Genomic DNA, 20338 nt, shown 5'->3' with positions numbered 1-20338 from the left:
GAGAGAGATGTTTCATGACGAACTAGCACTGGGAACGGGACAGAGAGAGGAGACGACAGGACAGGTGCTAGACTTTCAACAAAATAATTTATTTGCAGCATACCGTCTTTAAATATAACACTCAGAAGGTTAATGTGTCATCCACACACTCGTCATCCCTTTTCTTGTCCCACGAAAAAGGATGACGAGTGTGTGGATGACACATTAACCTTCTGAGTGTTATATTTAAAGACGGTATGCTGCCAATAAATTATTTTGTTGGAAGTCTAGCACCTGTCCTGTCGTCTCCTCTCTCCTCTCTCTGTCCCGTTCCCAGTGCTAGTTCGTCATGCAAGATCAACACCAACAAGCCCGGTTTTTCACCTTGGTGAGAAAGAGAGCGGTTTTGTGTACCTGTTGAACAGCCCAGAGCTTACAGTGGGGATGACGTTGAAAAACAATTCGCAGGCTCTGTAGGAAGCAAATAAGCAGAAATGTAATTTTGTAATGTGAGAGAAGAGTGTCAACACTGTGTTTGAAGAAAATATCTGCCGATTTTGAGCTGTTTTTTTATAGAAAAGCGCAGCCGAAAAGAGAAGCATACTCTGTTCGCTTAGCCTTCCGCGGAGAGCGCGCGAGTATGCGAGCCAAAATATTTCGTGCGCCCCCTAGGAGTCAAATAAGCAGACTTTTTATTTTACGTGGTAAAAGATGGATGTTTAAGCTATGTACACACAAAACATTAACAAATTTGAAGCTGGGGTTTTTGAGAAAAACGCTCCCCAAAAACCCTATTCTTTCGCAGGCCCTCTCGTTTAGAGCGCCGTACCAAAAATTGTAAATGACCACAACGTGAAACACTGCATACCACACGAAAGAGCAAAAAATGAGCTTTCATCCAATATCAGTTTCATTGACGTCGGATTTTTTGACGTCGGAAATTTGCGCAACAAATGCAGTTCGGAGCGTTTTCGGGAATTTTTCCGATATGTTTCGGCCATTTTCCACAACTTTTTTTAGCTTAAGTGAGACGCATGCCCCCCTTCTATGGTGACAAAAATTGCCGTCTGAGGGCGACGTCCGGTTCCAGAGATGCAACGCCGCAAACTTGGAAAAAATTTAGCCCGGAAAAATGTGCGCTTTTTTTAACCCCCTCCAGAAGGAGAACGAGATATCGCACAGACCCGCGGTCCAGCTCGTTTCGCTTACTTTCGGCCAAAGAATAACATGTAATTTTCTCGGGAAAAAATAAAAATGTGACCGGCGGGCATCTGTCGATTATAAATGAAACTACCCTCCTTTAAGTGTATCTTGCTGGCACTGTGCGTGTGAAACAAGAGATTTTGGTAACAGAAAGTAGCAGGTCTACACCGCTTCATCAGCGTGGACCCTATTTACAATCTATTTACAATCCATTTCGCCTTTCTCTCGCTAAAGGGAGTACCTACACCTTGAACTTCCTGGAAGAAGCTAATAAAAGATATCACAACTGAGTAACTCATTCAAATTGTCTTCTTTTTGAGAACTTCTGAACGAAAGGGTAGCGATTAGTGGGTCCTCCTCGGCTTGTATCTGAGTCATTGCCGAATTGCCCTGTCTCCCATCATTCTTGTCATCGCATCGAGCAGGTGTGATTGGCAGATAGTGATGCGGCAACTTTTACAAAGGCCTATCCGTGTGGCAGAGTGCATATACGCTTGATGGGCGATTCAGGCTTACAAGAAACTGGAATCATGGGACGCCTGCATTCGTTGCTGGATTCGTACGTGAAGGCTGGACTACTGTCTCCAGTTGCAGCGGCAAACTGAACACTTTGCGAGGCAATGCAGTCTAATAGCGTAAGAAACCCCGTGTACATAAGTTGCCTCAGCGTCCTGGGTAAAATTTCTTACATATTTCGTTCTCGTATTTTTCTGTCATTGGTTTGAATATTTTGCGGGACTTTAAATTCGCGAAAGAAAGGGCGTTCGCGAATTTCGCAAAAAATAGGTCCTCGCGAAAATTACTACTTATACAGTAAAATAGAAGCGTTGAACCGGGCGAACCGGTTCGATTTTTTGCGTGGCCGAACCGGAACTGAACCGGAACGAAATCAAAGCAACGCGAACCCGAACCGAACCCGTATTTTTTGTGGTTCGACACCCTTCTTTTAGGTATTTCATCAGCAGAAGCAATGGCAAGTATGCCACACCATCCTGGGCAAGGAGGAAACTACTGCTTGTTCGTTTTTTCCCTGTTTTTTATTTCACGTTTCAGCGGGCGTTCGTGCGGAATCTCTTGGTGCTTTTAGTTTTGTGTACAGAACCAGCAACTCCGGCTAGCTATGGCAGATACAAAATGCTGTCGATCGGCAAGGGAGCTATTCTCCAAGATGTTGCAAAACAACATTGATGGTTTAAGTCTGTGGGCCACTTACGGGACGCTGATACAGTGAGCAGCGTGTCCTGCTTCGCAGAAGATGGTGGAAGTAAAACTGAGGACAATTTTGCAGAGAGTGCACAGTGTGAGTGACCAAGTGCGGGTGACCTTGAAGGCGGACTTAACCGGGACCGATGCAGAACTGAACATACTGTTCGCTATCGTTTTTATTTCAAGTTGGCGCTCTCCAACCGTCACGTGAAAACTTCTGATAGGCTGGGATTTCAAAGAAACAACACAACTGGTCATCGCGCAAGAGCTTGTGGCGAATCACAGCGAAGCCATGCACTTTTCGCATGCTACAGAATAACGAAACGTTGAGCGCTCTATTCAGTTCGGAACGTATGAAGATAACGTCGAAAGGGTGTTCCATCACATCAACACTCTATGTGGCATTTTTTCAGATGTGCATTTCGAGCACAAACATCAGCAGACGATCATAGACTATTTTTGCTGATAAAAGCTACATTAACCTCGTTCATTTTTTGCCAATTCTTTAATTCGACCCTCGGATAATTCAATCAAGTTTCTCCTCAGGGTCGAATTAAGGAAATTTGACTGTACCAGCATTATTAGATGCGGGAAACTTGCCAGACGCAGAAGCATAATATAAGTTGAACCTCTATATAATGAATTTGTAAGTGCTGGCTTTTTTTTCATTAAATAGAGAAATTCGTTAAATGGCCCACGCCAAGTGAAAAAAAAATGGCCGCTGCCACCACCTATGCCGCACGTATACCACAAAACGCCATTTGTCATAAAACAGATATCAAGCTATGAAGGGCACAAAATATCAAGTTTTATTCATCACATAGCACTAGGCAAACAGTAATTTATGCAGAATATCGCTTGGAACGTTACTAACTCCGGATGGCCTCTACTGCTTTCTCCTGGTTCTCCTGCACGCTCGCGTATCGACGTTTCTTGGTTGGTCCGCTTTCACTCATGGCGGCTGACAAACGCACAAGGAGAAAACTCTGGAAACAGTGTACATTGCCGTGGAATACAGAAAAGAACAAGGAATGGGTGTCACGCAGACGTTTGCGCAGATGGAACGCCAACTGGCGGCGGCGTCATGCCCATTTTACTACCGGCGCGAACAAAAACAAAGTCAAAAACAGCACAAACCTGCAACTTACTGTCATCAGCATCAACAAAAGCAAATTAGACTCTGCAAGAGGCCTGCAATATACATTTTTGTGTCCGAAAACGGGTGTGAAGAGGCTCTGCGCGCCGGTTTCGAAACTGCGGCGGCACACACGACTACATGCTTCTTTTACGGCCTGCCTACAGCACGTAACAATCGCAGTAACCAACGAAAACTCGCGTGAGAACAACAAATAGGGGAATGTTTCTCCTCCTCCTCCACTTCTTCATGGTGAAAGGGAAAGACACGTGCAGAAGGCTTTCATCGGCTTTCGTTGCCCAGAGACTTCGTTAAATAGAGCCGACCAAACAAATGGATTTCGTTAAATGGAGCGGAAAAATGCATTGGCGTCTATGGGGATGCATACGAGCGATAGAAGTCATCTTCGTTAAAGGGAGGATTTCGTTAAATCGACGTTTGTTATTGAGAGGTTCAACTGTTCAGAGTTCCCAGAAAATGTAATTAAATTACGATTTAAAAAAACTCCTAGCATCATGCGGTCAGTGGCATTTGTTCTTACTAGGTTCTTGCCACCACCTGTTGTGAATGTCATCTAACTTAAAGGACCCGTTGCAGTTGCATCTGTTGCAGTCGTTTCGGAAACCAAGTTTTACTCCTCCTTCGTCACCGACAATAACGCCAAAAACCCGACACGTAGAGTAGTTCCTGTGCAATTTGATGTGATACATGACAATACCAGACGACGGATGATGAGAGCACAGCGGAGTTCGGTTTCTGGAAATTGGAGAAAATGTCACTTGGTCAATCAATGAGTGACCTTTGGTGCGGCCAAGTCCAATCAGGGAGTGGCTGGAGGGTTGGTGTCTGCACGTCGCGGAGAGTCTGTGATGGGCTTGTGGGTTGTTGTTTCCGGTTAGCATCCGATGTGTTTGTATAGTTAGGAGTGTAACACAGTGTTCCACATGACATGGTCACGTCATAACTCAAACTGATATGTGAATGTCTGCGTATTAACGAGGTCTTTACCTCGCCATGGCAGAAGCCTTGCGACACGCAAAACAACAGTAACGCTGTGCCATCTCTTAGGTAAGAGCAGAGGCTTGGGAAGTGCCTGCACTCCGCGTCCTTTTAGTGGCCCACGTCCAGGAGGCGGAGCATCCCTCGCTCTTGGTCGGCAAACGCAAGGATGGTCGACCCACGACATTGTAACGCATTAATCAATAGTAATGGTCGTCTTGGGTATAAGCCGCCGGAGCTGGACAAAAGATGCAGCAGCTTCAACTTAGCCAACTACCTCGTCTACACACTTTGGTCAATATTAATGGCAAAAGTTCCTCCAGTTCGACATCATTGCAGTTAGGAGGAGACTCGGGGATCAACTCTCGAAGGACAAAACAATCATGTTTTCTTAAGGTCAAATTGTGGGATCTGTAGTTCATTTTCTATTCCATAGTATTTTTGTTTTGTTTTTTTCTTCACACTGCCAGTGTCACGCCACAACACGCAATGCCAACAAAATTTTGTTTATGTCATCAGTGTAGAATATTTTTTGCTTCATTGGGTGTTTTGCTGAAAAACTTTGTTGTTTTTGATGTTGATGTTGGCAAAAAAAGTAATAGGGAGAGAATAGGGTAATAGGGAGAGATAGGGAGGGAGAGATTTGTTCTTTCTATGTTGAATTAAGTCAGTGGATTCTCTTGATCTCTTCTCCAATATATGCACAGCCGAAATTCCCAAGAGTAGGTTACTTCAGCTAGGTCATAGATCGGGTAAAAACAACCCAGCACCAGTGATGGGCAGTACTTGAAGTACCAAGTACTCAAGTAGTACTTTTTAAATTTACATATACATACAATACATTTTAAATTGTGTACTGTGTACCGTACTCAGGGCCGGTGCTAGGGGTGTGCAGGGCCTGAGGCAAAGGCACATCGCGGGGCCTGTTTCGTCGCGCGGGGCCTATGCAAGTACCAAGTACGGGGCCTAAGGCGGTCGCCTTAATTGTTTAAAAAGTATCAACGCTTCTATGATTATGTAAAACGAGTTTAATGGAAAGACACGCACACATTATGACACTGCAACCGGCAGCGCAATGACTTGGTCAATTGTCATTTCAGTTCTCCCAATGCAGGGTTCTATGCTTTGTTTATATTGTTTCCTTCATTGGCAATTAATAATTATTTTATATCACAGTGTGTGATTGCATTACATGATAAACACTCTAAAAGATGCACATGCTTTCATTTTTACATTTTATGTTTTTTTAATTGGTCACATGGATTACATTGCTGCGGATCACAGCCGTATAAAAATGATGGCTTACATTGTGCTTCATCCTTTTTTACTTTCTTCATATTCTTTTTTTAAACATGTTGTATTTCAAAAAGCAGCATGGAATGCCCAGAAATATATAATCTCCGTCGTTGGCCTGTACTTTTTTTCCCTTGAAATTTCTTTGCTTGTTATAGCAGAAGATTAGTACTGGAACACCACACTAAGGGGGAGGGGGGGTAGATCTTGGATCAGTCAGGGTATAATACATAATCACAGCACAGCTGACTGATTACCTCTCTACATGCAAGTGCAAATTATGTCATCTGATTAAGTTCATATTCACGGGTTAGCACTTAACCTAGGACTTTATGGCTTTAGAGCATTTGTCAAGAATGCTCACTAAAGTTCTGCCAAAAAAGCAAGACACAGATACTAAACAGTGAAATGCAAAGTGATACAAAGTAAATTCACAATGTACTTGATGAATACATGAAGTACTTTGTACTTTACTTGAAGTACATTTGGAATTGGTTACCTTGTACTGTACTTGAAGTACTGATGATGCCAGGTACTTGGTACTTTACTTTTAATTTTGAGGTACTTTGCCCATCACTGCCCAGCACAGATCGAAAAAGCATCTAGACTTATCCTTCATGACTAGTCAAATTCTGATTCATCTTACCTCATTGATTATTTACTGGAAGTAAAGTTGAAAGTTGGAAGATCATGATGATGTACTACTCTCCAAATTTCTCTGTCAAAATTTATCTACTTATGGGGCATGTGACAGAGTTGAAAACATACGGCACAGATGGTCTTTGGTACATCAGAGGGTATGTCATGATTTTGCAGCAGTTTGCTTCAGACAATGGGTAACTGGAACTGTTCATAAAATTCATACAACTGCTACGTCATGAATATGCTACATGCATCCATAAAAAGCTCATCATAGGGCTTGGTACCCCTAGATGTAACAATGCATTTTGATAAATGTAATTTCTGACTGCTTGTAGAAGCAAAAATATCTAAATCATGATTTGCAAACTTTTGATGTAAGCCTTGGAACCTGAATGTTCAATCAGGGCCTTCAGCATTTGCTTAAGAATTCCTTGTTGTTTAGGCTGCTTTTTCTCTTGACCAGGAACAGACCGTACGTCTACAACAACTGAAATTAGAGGAGAACTCAAAGAAACAGGAGCTGGAAGCCCAGCGCAGGGCAGAGGAGCGCCTCATCAGGGAAGCTCACAGGAGACAGGTCAGTTGCAAGCACACTTTGAGGTTCTTCCAAAGGATGATCAAGTTTCTAAGCCTCAACAGGCATACATGTTGAGGCCGCACATGTACTGTAAAAACGGATTATAGGTCGATCCTCTGTATAAGTTGATCCCTTGGCGTTACAGTTTAGTTCACAGCACAAAGCCTCAACAGATTATCTTTCTTGCACAGTCCATAGTCAATGTCATGTGCCATTGCACATGTGCAAGATAGTTCTTTCTGGAGATGTTGTACACTGGATACTGCAGCCTAACCTGACACCTTGTTCACAGGAAGAAGAGCAACTGCACCAGTACGGAACAGCAATGCACCAACGTGGTCGTGTGACATTCCAGGATGCCCATCTCCCATTGTCTACTGCAACAGCAGACCCTCCCCCTCCACTCCCGTCTTCTCCACCACCATCAGAGCCACAACAACGCTTGGACGACCTGTTGGCAAACAATGGCAATGTGAGCACACAACGTACCAAGAAGGTCTCCTTCCATGATACCCCACAGGAAGTCGAAGTGTCATATGATGCCAATGGAAATGAGGAGGAAGAGGGTAACAGCTACACTCTGCAGGATATTGACGAAGTTCTCAATACTCCCCACACATCAAGTTACCTTATTGGCTCCACTCCCGGCGTTATCGGTGCACAAGAAGTCTACCGTGATCCGCGCCAGCGTATAGAGCGCCAGCGTATGTTAGAACAGCCAACTCGTCCACCTGGACCAGAGAAGCTGACATTCCGTGAAAAGATGAAGATGTTTGCACGAGAGACAGGCGAAGATAACACTCCAAAGGACAAAGTGAAGATATCTCGAGCACAGCGGGAAATTGAGACAAACCTCAATGGTGTTCCTACACCTAATCATTGATAGAAGTGTATTTCATGTTTTTATGCTGCTTGTCGTTCTGTTTCAACTCATTGGGGAGGAAGTGAATGGTTTTATACTGTGCAAGTTGAGAGAGAACAAATTTAGAGTTGTATCATAAGGTGATGAAATTCCAGTGGTTCACATCAAACTGTGTGTTTGAGAACTTGTGTGAAAGTGGTGAGTGCACGCACACACGTTGATAAGTCTGGGTCTTGGACAAGTTAGCTGCATCCCTTGTCTTGCACTTCCCTGCAGATACATTGATGGAGATGTATTTAAGCTCATATGTTTACACTGTGTGTGGCAGCTCTCTTTATCCCAGTCATTTTGTTTTGCACTTCATCATGTTCTTTCTAGTTTTTTCACCACATACACATTGCATGGAGCTGATGGGCAGTTAACTCATAGTGTCAACTAATGATCAGGAGTTCGGAGAAGCTAGCAAAATATTACCTATCAATATCACAAGTGCACTTCAAATGGTTCTGAGGCCTTTACATGACCAGGTTGGTAACTTCCTAAATGTTTTGGTTAGTGATGTTCAAATATTGATGTCTTATGTTATGAAATTTAATCCTGAATGTTGGTCATCAGATATGTGCTTACTCGTTGCATCCCTCAATGGTGTATTTTTAATGCAAAGGTAAACATCTCAATTATTTATTTAACAGGAAGCGAACATTGCGGCTTCTGATACTACTGACTACAAACTGTCCAGACAGGAAGTACTTTTGAAGTAGTCTTTTGCTAACAATTCCTGTAGCATTACATGCCTTCCTCTACAATTCCTCTAGCAACAAAGAACAAAAGGAGAGGTATAAGTGACCAGAAATATTAGCTTTGAAATGTTTAGATACCTAGAGAAAAACTACAGCTCTTGACCACATGACAGGTTCTCGTTCCTGCTCGGGTGTGGACCTGCCGCTTGCAGTATATCTTATCCAAACTGAAAATTATGCTGTCCCCTGCAGCAGTGTTTGAGAAAGCAACCAAAAAGGAACTGTCCTAAACTCAAGTAACCCAATCTAAATCTGGAATAGCAAACGTAGGGTCATCATCATACCCATGACAGAAATTAAACAAAAAGGAATGCTGTGGCTAGGCATTTCTTTGGGCACATTCATAATTGCTGAATGTTTTGCTGTACGAATGCTGTGGAAGATACTAACTGCACTAACCCAATTTGGATAATCCAATGAAAAGAATACTGAAGAGCTGCTTACAAAAGCATAAATAAATAAAGTAAAGCACAAAGCTTAAGGGCTTTTTGGTCTTAAGCTATATTGAGCTCTGGACAGCTACGTAAGGCAGCTTGTAAGTATGAATGTAAGGCAAACATTCAATTTTTTTGCTCTGAATGAGGTTTATGAAGGTGTGTTACCAGAATCCACTGCTAAAAAAAATAGTTTGTGAAATGTGTCTATTTCCTCATTTTTACTTCTATAGAGATAGTTATTGCATGTCATCAGGGGTTCATAGCAGGTCACTTAAAGTCATCATAGGGTCATACATATTATACAGGGTGTCTCAGTTAAATCCCCGGGCTAAATAATTTGCGAAGGGGTGCACCAATCGAAGAACATTCTTTACAAGATACCATCCGATACCACCTACAGGCTGCGCACCGTGTGAATGAGTGGGAGGCGCTCATTATTCAAATAAAAATTCAAATGAGTTTCGTGAAAAACATAACTTCTAAAGCAGGGCGCCGTCGGCATTAAAATGCGTACTACCCCTTTTGGGACCTTCAGTGGACACCTTTTAGAGAAAAATCTGCCACCGAAGCGGGTCATTCATTGCGGTAATTAATTGGTTTCGGTTTACTTTTTTTTTTTTTGTCGTGGCTGGTCGCGGTGAAGCGCAAATGGACGCTCTTCCACTCCCTTATCCATCAATGAATTACGTGTTCTAGAGCTTACTTCGCAATGGGGAGTGCTGAAGAAAAAATGGAAAGCATGTGATACCAAGATACTATGTGATTAACTGTGTTTTGTCCGTGCGATCATAACAGAGAAAGGGCGCATATCAGTCAGATAAGCGGGGCGAGGACTGGCGTAGCCTGTTTGACGCTGTTATTTTTTCTCCAGCATTCCCCGTTGCGAAGTAAGCTCACGAACACGTAATTCATTGGTGGATAAGGGAGTGGAAGAGCGTCCTTTTTCGCTTCACCGCGACCAGCCGCGACAAAAGTATGTAAACCGAAACAAATTAATTACTGCAACAAATGACCCGCTCCAGTAGCAGATTTTTCTGTAAATGGTGTCCACTGAAGGTCTCAAAAGGCGCAGTACCCATTTTAATGCCGACCGCACCCTGCTTTAGAAGTTATGTTTTTCAAGCAACTCATTTGAATTTTTATTTAAATAATGAGCGCCTCCCTCTATTCACACGGTTCGCAGCTTGTAGGTGGTATCGGACAGATACTTGTAAAAAAGAAAGTTCTTTGATTGGTGCACCGGTTCGCGAATTATTTAGCCCGGGGATTTAACTAAGACACCCTGTAGAAGGAAGATTGCATTCGTATTTGTGTTACATGTGCCTAGAGATGGTAGCAAGTTTTGTAATAGGATATATCAAATGAGGTCGTGTTGTATACTGCAGTGATCAGAGTAATGCAGCTGCTGCAGTGTGTTCTATCTGTACAATGTGTGTGCATTTCATATGCCTTATAGTTGGTGTAAAATATTGACACCATCATATGTTGCTTGCCTGTGAACCTTGCCAGAGTCACAACGTTTTAGCATCATACTCAAAATGTATATTTAAGAGCAATGGAGTTTATATTGAAATAAAGAGAAACCATAGAAACCTTATTTCTGAAATGCTGAATGTGTATTGTATGCATGCCTGTTTGTTCCAGACTTAGAAGAAGGAAGAATCTACTAATGCAGGGATGTGATTGCTGCGCCAAACTGTGCAATCGCCCTAGCCCTGCTCAGGGATGGGCAGTATTTAAATACATTGTAATTAAAATACTATTTAAAATATAAATACATGTATTTATATTGTATTTAAATACAGACTTGAAAAATGCATTTATATTATTGTATTTAAATACCAATTTTTTGGTATTTATTCTCGTAAATACTTTACAAATACTCCTAAATACAGTATATGCTGACTCATATCTTAAAGTTGCCCTGCATTTGATCTTTCAGGAAGAAGGGAAAATTTGGGGTGCAGTTATGCCATGTTTGCGCTAGCATGTGCATGCGACAAACCATTTTCGATGGCAAGTTTTTCACTGTTGCGGGCAGCGGTGGCGACTACCCAATTAGTGGCAATTACCTTGTTGTACGAAGCATCTTTGTCAAATTTAATACAAGCATTTGTTCATTGGCACCTGTGGAGATGTTGTTCTCCTTTGCAAATCTGATTGTACGGCCAAACAGAAGATGTCTAAAAGATGCAGTCTTCGAGAAACTTCTAATATTAAAATCGCCATGATAATCTAACAAATAAATGCTATTGTTCCTTGCTGATTTGTTGTTATGATCATCGTTATTTCTGTAAATCCAGAAGACATTTTCCTCACAATATTTATGGTAGTAGTTACAGTATTTAAATACGGATGTTGAAAATTATTTATAAAGAATATTTAAATACCCGTTTCCATAAAGTGTTTCGTATTTATATTTAAATACTCAAAAAATGTATTTGTGCTCATCCCTGGCCCCTGCTACATCCTGCTACATTTTACCCAAATGTGAATAATATGGGACGAGCCTGCGCCGAAAGCCCAAAAAGTCGAACCGTACCCTTCGTTGCTTGATCGCAAGGAACAATGGTCAGCGCGTCCGAACTTGTCAAACTCCTCTTCCGTTGCCCTCCCTCCGCTGCTTGGACTTTGGAGCCGTCGAGCGAGGAATGAACGTCGTGCAGGCCGTACGACCGAAGTTTTGAGAATGGGATTCTCCAAACTGAAGTGTGAGTAGACAATAGGCATACGCATGAATGCCTCATCTTGTGTGACCTGTAGCTGAGTTACAACTTACACGACACTACCTTCGTCCCGCGTTAGGGCCGCTTCATAGCAAACAGCGTTCCCTTCTTCCGTAGGTCGTTCTACGAGGTTCAATACCGATATTCTCAACGAAAGCGACGAAAATTGCGACAGAATATCAGTATGGTGTCGGCAGGGCTCTCAGGACAGCGGATTTTGTGTCTTGTGCAACCAAAGTATCAATTGTAAGCAGCATTGCGTTGCAGCGGTGAAACGTCATGCGACGTGCCAAATGTGATGAAAAGTTTGAAACGGAAGATGCACACCAAAGTATAATAGACGCTAGCGAATGTTGTCTTCAGATGGTTCATAATTCATTTGGGCATTGGCTTTGGATCAGCAGCAGCAGTGGATCTCTACTATTTCCTCAAAAATTCTGCTGTGCGAAGTGCCGCAGTGAAAACACAGCTGGAAGTGCTTGGACTGCCTGAAAACGTGTTCCTCATGCGGTCAGTTGAGCTCGAGGGTGTGAAGACTGAATTGTGATGTCAGAGAGGGCAGCTGCATGAACGCTTGAGGAAAGCATTCGCAGACAAGAACTTCAACGCGAGATTACTTTTTGTCATGAATGTCTCAAACATTTTCATAGAATTCCTGACTTTGTTTCAGCGCTCGGATCCACCTACTGTATGACGAAATGGTATCTCTTGTTAGGAAACTTTGGGGGCGTTTCATGAAATCCGAGTCATACCGTTCGGCAACGGGCAGTGAGCTGCTCTTGCTGCAACCACAATCAGAGCTCTGTGAACTGGAAGGCAAAAGTTGAAGTTGGGGAGGATACAGAGGCCGCTATGTCATCGTGGGACCCAGCAGAGAAGAAAGCGTTCAGGCTGGGTGCAAGGAATTTTTACATCAAGTGTACCACGCACCTCCTGACGGCTGCCGAGACTACCCTTGACAATGTCGTGCTACGAAGCCTTCCCCAAGAACACGCTGACGTCCCTCACTCATCCTGAGGATGTCATTGCGGGACAGCAGTGACATCCTGGGAATATCCCCACATGATCCTCAATTTGTTAGAAAAGTGTTAGAATGAGACTCAAGAGATGGTCCTCGAGACAACATCTGGGGACAAGACTGGGATACTCTCAGGAGCACTATAGGATCATGTAAAATCCACCAGTAAATCTGCTTTAATTTCTCACTTCTAGAAGTGTGCAGGCGCTTACAGTGGAAACGGACTCTCTCTCTTGCAGTTTTCAACCTCGGCCACCAACTTGTCATTTCCCGTCTCTCTTTTTTTATTGTTTTTCAATGACGAACGATGAGTGCCGTCGTGGCGTAAAAAGCAAAAAAATATAAAAGGCCATGTGCCACTAAGTGTAAGACTTAGAGAGCCGACTTTGAAAGGAATATCCAACAGTGGCATTTCCTTTCGAAGATAAAACATATACTATTTATTGCTTATCTTGCAAACTCCTGCATGTGCAGAGTCCTCCTAGCATCGCAGTCAAAACCAAGGGTGAGGTACCTAAGTTTAATTCAATTTCATGTATAAGCAACACACCAGTGACGAATTCCTTGGATGATAAGGATATAACCAAGATAACGTCCGTGTTTTCTACTTAGTTGATTTAAAACATCCACCGAAAGTCAAGCACGCAATATGCCATCACTTTTCTGTATCTTCCACGAAAATGCTCCGTGCAGCGTCCCATCAGGGACGTTGCACGGGTATTCATGGCAACACGATCACAATAAAAGGTCTAGCAAGCTATATTTTATCGCACATTGAACCCAGTGCGTGGAGTATCCATTGAAATCATTCAATTTGTGTTTGTACCACTGTATCTTTTGTATTTTCTCTTTGTAGTATTTTTGTAGTTTATAAATGATCACCGCTGATTTGGTTGCATTTGGTTAAACAAACACGAATGGTCAAGCAGGAGAAATCATAAAGAAAAACGGGGGAAAGGAAAGGCACTGACTGGTTCATGGTGTCAGATACCGCGCGAACACAGTGTCACAGAAGTTATCACAGAGTGTCAAGCAGGTTCGAAGCGGTAAGGAAGTCGACAAGAGCGCGCAATGCCGTCACCTGGTGATGGGCAGGCCAACAGCCGAGAACCTTCCCAACGGAGAAGGGCGCTCTCGTATCGAGGCCAGGCCCTGATAACATGCTCTCTGTTTTCCAATACCCCACACTCAGAACAATTCGGTGAGGAAACCTTCTCAAGTTTAAAGAGGAGGCGGCCGGTATATGGCACATTGAGACGGAGCCGGTAAATGATGGAGGTAACGGCCCGGGGGAGCGCTGGTCGACGAACATTTTCCAATTATTAAGGTCAATGAAAGAACGTAGCTCACGATATCCAAATATGAAATTCTTTTACTTCTAGCGAGCGTCCTTATCACGAAACAATGACATTCAAAGAGCATAATCCGCGTGAGTCTCTCCTTATCCTTGGAATCGGATCACGTCACCATATTCCAACGTATATCAACACCGAATTACAGGCGCTGGAGGTGGAGGAGATTTCGCTCTCCTATCCAATGACGTACCCCACTGACACAAGCTGCAGCTCGCGAGGGAACCGGTTGCGGGAGCATCGCGGTGCAATACAGCACTGAAAACATAGTGCGCACGTGAAATAGAATATTGAGTGGTTTTGGTACGGTTTGAACTGGCTATCTTGGATTTGATAAGTGGGAATATGTTTAGAATTGACCTCGCTTCTTGATATTACAACAAAATTAATGTATAAGCATCTCACATTCTAAATGACTGATGATGTGCGACGTCAAAATGACGTGTCGCTATTGTTGCCAGGGCATCGCAGGGCGGGGCATGAGGGCGACAGAGTGCAGTGAATATTCAGTCGGTTTGGAGCCATAATTTACTTTTCTGCGACAAAAATTTTTGAAAACGCTTACCGTCGGCAACGTACCACAGTGCATTTAAAAAAAAAGTGTGCCTCGTATACCTGCATTGCCCCTGTAGGTCTGGATCCACTTTGTGCAGCAGTGAGGAAGATGGGAGTGGGACGCATCGACGCCAGTGTTCCCTATTCAGATGCTTCACTACTGCGTTTATCGTGCTCTTTGCATCCCCTCTTGTGAAGTGATTTCGTGGCTTTCTTGTGACTTGATTTTTTGCTACAGTAGTTCCAGTCTACCAAGTTGGCGGTGCTGTTGCAGTCATGGGCAGTATCGAAGACACATGTATCTTCGATACTATCTTTCGATACATTTTGTGTATTGGTATTAGGTATCGCGTGACAAAAATGAGAGTATCAGAGTATCGGTATCGATATACTCGACCGGTATACCGATCGATATATCGGTATACTCGATACAAAATAAAACGCAGATATTGAGGCTGTTGTGAGACTTAAAGTCGGCGGCGCTCACTCAGGCGGTAGTACAAGCGAGGCCGCAGCGGCGAAGGCATGTCGACCATAAATTCGCTCGAAGCTTACGTCCGCGTGCGCGCTCCATCGTCAAGGTCGCTGGGAGAGGAGGCCCTGGGCTGTACTCTGGGTCGCACTCGCGGCTTCGAATTGGTTCCAGAAAAATCTCTTCCGTCTCTTTCTACGGCGGGCGCACCGAAAACGCTCGGCGACATCCATAGTGGCCTTACAGAGGGCCAACTTCACGGCTTCTGGAACTGCGCTGCCCGATGTCCCCCTGCTCAGTGCGCAAGAGCACGTCCACTTAAGAGGGCATACCAGCTCTCTGTCCCAATGTATTTCCTATGGAACATATTTTATGCTTTTTCTCGGTAACCACCGCGCAGAGTTTAGCTCGGGTGGTTTCACTATAAAGAGGAAGACGAGATGAATCGGATAACGTTTATATATTTCTGATACATGTCGTATGTATTTTACGGCGACGTCACGAATGTGAAAAAAATACAAAATTTTTCTCCTCCCTTTTTGAACAGGTTTTTATTAAACTTCTATAGCCATTTCGAAAAAAAAAACTTCCCATTTACTTTCTCTCGAAATATTTCAGGAATCGATAGACACCAAATTTATGTCTACTACCTTTCGTTTTTACAAAAAAAAGCATGAAACATGAGTACACATACACAGCGACTGAAAGCCCAGTGAAACACGTCATTCTGTGTTGCCATCTGGTGACGCAAAAGGAAAACCGCGCGGACCGTATCCTTCCGCCGAGCAAGCGGTGCGCATGCGCAGAAATGCTGGCTCGTATGGGTGGCGTCACTTTCGTGGGGTCTGGATGACATGCTCGTTCCTGCATCCTCTTTCTCTCTCTCTCTTCTCGTTACTTTCATGGCCCACTGACTTAGGTCATGGCCTTGGAGGGCAGTACAAAAGGTTGCTTAGCTCCTCGTAAAGGGATTATCCTCTGAGCCTGCATAGTCGTTTTGAGAACGTGTTTGTGTTTGTCTGTTATCGTCCTCTACCTCCTTCACGTGTTTTCAAGTCATGAATGTAAAGAGAAAGCATACCGACATCAACAACCCTCTTCTTTTCTCTCTCTCTCTGCGCACGGTGCGCTATAGAAGAGTGAGACGAGTTTATTAGCGTCACGTGAAACGTCAATAGACGATTTCAGATATTGCATGGATGGCCCACCAGGGAGCGCAGTGTTGCGAAAGCCCCGCTGCACCTTGGGATTTAGTTTTCATGAGTCAGAGAGAAGAAGAGCGCAAACGGTTTCGGTTTTCTCTCTCCTTCACCTCCCGCACCTTCGAGCAACAGGCAGACGAGCACGAATGTAAACCATTTCCCACGACGCATTGCGCGATGCGCGTGACTTGGGCGACGGAGGGCCCCCGTGCGGAGCACCAGGGCAATATCTGAAATCGCCTATTTGCCCGATTTTGCCGGTTCGAGTTTGTGCGGACTCAGTCAACTGTATGAACTGTCTCATAAGGCTAACGCGAATCTCTCGTATTTCCGGTTAGTGCAAGCCGGACTCTACAGTCATTCTTTACAGTAACTTTCAACAGGATTGTGCTGTAATGTTCGTAATGCTGAAAAAATGCTAGAAATTCTACCGTCGCCTCCCATAATAATAACTCGCCGTTTCCTTTTCTTTTAGCTAAGAGTGCACGCCTCAGTCAGTTCCAAACATCTGAAGTTTTCGGGAGGACCTCAATATTCCCGCTTGCGAAATCCACGATCTCGAAATTCGCGGGGTATAAGAAAAAAAAGGTCCCTGGTTGTGTGGACGGAAAAAATGGTCCCGCAAGCACCTGCGCTGCGAAAAATACAGGGGCGTGCCCAAACGTTCATTTACAAACGTGCCCATTGACGTAGCTCTGACGTTGACTTAGAAGACCGCACTGATCTTTCAGTTGAGGACATTTTAGAACTTTTAAAGTTATGCCTCGGACAAACCTCCTTCCAATTCAAGAACAGGTTCTTTAAACAAACCGACGGATGCCCCATGGGCAGCCCAATTTCAACGACCATTGCCAACTTAGTCATGAAGTTTGTTGAAGACAAGGCCTTAGAGGACGCAGGACAATTCATCACCTTTTACAGACGTTATATTGACGACACATTTGTGATTATTAAGAAGAATTTCACCAACGCATTCTTTGACAAGCTGAACAGCATTCATCCTAACATCCAGTTCGCGTGCGAGGAGGAGAAAGAGAAAAAGATCGCCTTCTTGGATGTCCTCGTGCTAGTCCTCGTGCAAAGAGACCCGTGCGGAAACTTAAGACCTCGGTTTACAGAAAACCGTGCGACACAGGTCAGATCCTGCATTATGGTTCGGGGCACCCTCTTGAACACAAGCGATCGGTTGTTCGTTCCCTGCTTTCACGTGCCATGAAGATCCCTTCAGATCATCAGACAAGACATGAAGAAATAACAAAGGCCAAAGCGGATCTACGAAGGACATACCCCGAGCAGTTTATCTGTGATACATACCGCTGAATGATGAATACACGCCCGGAACAGGCGGAAAGTAGTCAAGAAAGACCCATGTATGTTGCCATCCCCTACCTGAAGGGCGTGTCAGAACCAATTAGACGGGTGCTCTCCCAGGTGAACATTAAAACTGCATTTGAGCTCGACAACACTGAGGAACGTACTAAGCCACCCCGAGGACAGAACGTCACCGGAAGAAGAACGAGGCGTTGTATACAAGGTATCTTGTCAAGATTGCCCTGCCGTGTACATCGGAGAAACAGGAAGGAAGACACGAACAAGAATGACGGAACACAAGAAAGATATCGAGAAATCAGCAACAAACCCCACAGAACTGTGTGAACACGCGCGCAAAACAGGGCACGTGTTAGACCTGGACAACCCATGCATTCTGGCGAAAGAGAACAAATGGGGGGTGAGGAGACAGCTGAAGTAATGGTACATAAAGAAAGCAAAAGAAGCTATCAATCGACAACCAGGCCCCCTCCCAGAATGCTACGCTCCTCTTCTACGTAAATACCCGGTGACGACCAGGACAGCGTCATTCTGATGATGGGACTCGAATGGGACCCGAAACCTCGAATGGGACTGTATTTTGTTATGTTTGTTGAAAGCCGGTGCGGTTCAAACTATTAAAGATGTCTACTCCCGGCAATTGGGGGGGGGGGGGATATGTTTATTATATATATAAAAAAATAAGAGGGAAAGGTTAGCCACCGGTATGGCGGCTTGCTATTCCCAGGAAAAAAGGGGAAAAATAAAGGCAAACAAAAAGAAAAACAAAGAAAAAGGAAAACAAATAAACAAAAAGAAAAACAAAAGAACAAAGAGGAAAACAAATATGAAACTGGTCACAGTTCACCCAGAAGGCCACAGGACCGCAGAAACTGGGCAAGTGCCTTTGTCACCTGACTGTATTGTGTGGGGCCGAGCAGCGTAGCTAGAGATAAGTCCGAAACCGTCAGGCGAGCGATGCGCGACCGTAGGAGGAGACGATGTTGGTGGTAACGAGTGCAGTAGAGGAGTAAGTGCGGGATGTCTCCTTCAACATGACAGGTGGGGCAGTTGGGCGACGAAAGGTGGCCCATCTTAAAGAGGAGCAGTGGAGTCCGCGCCACATTCAATCGCAGCCTATGAAGCAGGGACTCTTCCTCCCTGGGGTAGCGGCCTACCAGTGTGTGGGTCATCGTAGGGTCAATCGAGTGCAGAAAAGGGTTGGCCCTGGCAGCGTCTTGAAAGAAGGCCTGAGAGCTATTTCTGCAGTATCGACGAATGGCTAGCTGACAGGCAGACTGGGCAATTGGACTATATTCAAATACAGGGGCGTAGTTGCAGATAGCCGATGGAGCACATCACAGCCGATCAAGTGTTACCATTCGCTCTCCTGGTTTTAAATTCAATTCAATGGGTAATATAAAATCGATATATAATTCGCTGCACTAGTTCGCTAGTGATATCGTCCTCTGGATGCTAGTATTTTTCTACAGTTGGCCAGACACGGGTTTTGCAGTTGTCTCCTGCATCTTTTCTGTGTCGATGTTTATGTACAATGAAAGCTGTACACCCATTTATTCATTGTTTCATGGCCCGTACAACTCCGCTTCTGCTGAAGATAGGTTCATGCACATCGAAAGCATGAGAGAACAACTGCAAAGTCTGTGTCTGACCTACAATAGGAAAATACCATACTGGAGATACGATATGCGATATAGGAGCACCACCCAGTGAGCGTCATCCAAAGATGTCATTTATTCATTTGACTGATTTATTTGTCAAAAATGTTTATTATTTGACATCAATTACTACTTGAAAAAGCGTTGGGGACCAGAGATGAAGGACATGTAATGGCATGCTTAGTCACTATGTGTCAGAGGGGAAAAACCTATCAAGTTGCCGAACGGGCTAGGGTGAACAAAGCGGCCCGTGGACCGCTTCCTGGATGCGAAAAAGTGGGTTAGCATGAGGAATGTGTTTACGAGCAAGCCGATTACACAGAGATAAATGTTCCTTAGGATAACGGCATTTACAACTGCAGCTTTCTTTGTTCTTCTCTTTCTTTCTTCTATTGATTTTTTTATTTTTATCTATTTTTTCATCAACGCTCCAGGTGAGCCAATAAGAAAAATCGATCAAGCGACTGCTGCACCATTATTTCTGCCCACGCAATGAGGAACCATCTTTTCCCGAACACAAATTCGCGTTCTCGAAACAAGGAAAACCAACGACAATGCTCGATTGCTTCGTACAATGATGATGATATATAAAAATGTCCCCGGAATAAATGTCCCCGGAAAAAATGTCCCCTGGAAGAAATGTCCCCTGAGGAACATTCGGTTTTGGTACGCGTGGACTGGTTGACTTCGGACGTTGATTTTTTACTAGGACGGTGTGAACATTTGAATTTTTGGAACACCGAAGCGAGCAATTGTATATCCTATTCCATTTCCGAACCAAATATGGAATTCAGTGTTCGAATTCCGTTTCCAAATGTTTCTTCTAAACCGAATATATTTGAATAGACCAGTGGTCTACCTTCTTTAGCTGAAAAAAAAAAGCAAGAAACAAA

At 43.9% G+C, this 20338-nt stretch overlaps 1 protein-coding gene and 1 long non-coding RNA gene across 2 annotated transcripts in view; both read left to right on the top strand.

Moving 5' to 3' along the window:
* The window catches only part of LOC135398502 (afadin-like), a 224298-nt gene extending 214713 nt beyond the window's left edge, over positions 1-9585 (top strand). Inside the window, exons 32-33 of the mRNA XM_064629904.1 lie at positions 6921-7034; positions 7327-9585. Of these exons, the coding sequence (XP_064485974.1) occupies positions 6921-7034; positions 7327-7917 (705 nt within the window). The 3' untranslated portion in view covers positions 7918-9585. The remainder of the gene's footprint in view (positions 1-6920; positions 7035-7326) is intronic.
* Positions 9586-11685: 2100 nt separating this feature from the next.
* LOC135397872 (uncharacterized) lies at positions 11686-13067 on the top strand. The gene is made up of 2 exons (XR_010423824.1): positions 11686-11844; positions 12530-13067. It is a non-coding gene; the product is annotated as an uncharacterized LOC135397872 (long non-coding RNA).
* The last annotated feature ends 7271 nt before the right edge of the window (positions 13068-20338 follow it).

This window comes from Ornithodoros turicata, chromosome 6 (assembly GCF_037126465.1).
Source record: "Ornithodoros turicata isolate Travis chromosome 6, ASM3712646v1, whole genome shotgun sequence".
NCBI lineage: Eukaryota > Metazoa > Arthropoda > Arachnida > Ixodida > Argasidae > Ornithodoros > Ornithodoros turicata.
This window is presented reverse-complemented; position numbering and strand designations above follow the sequence as displayed.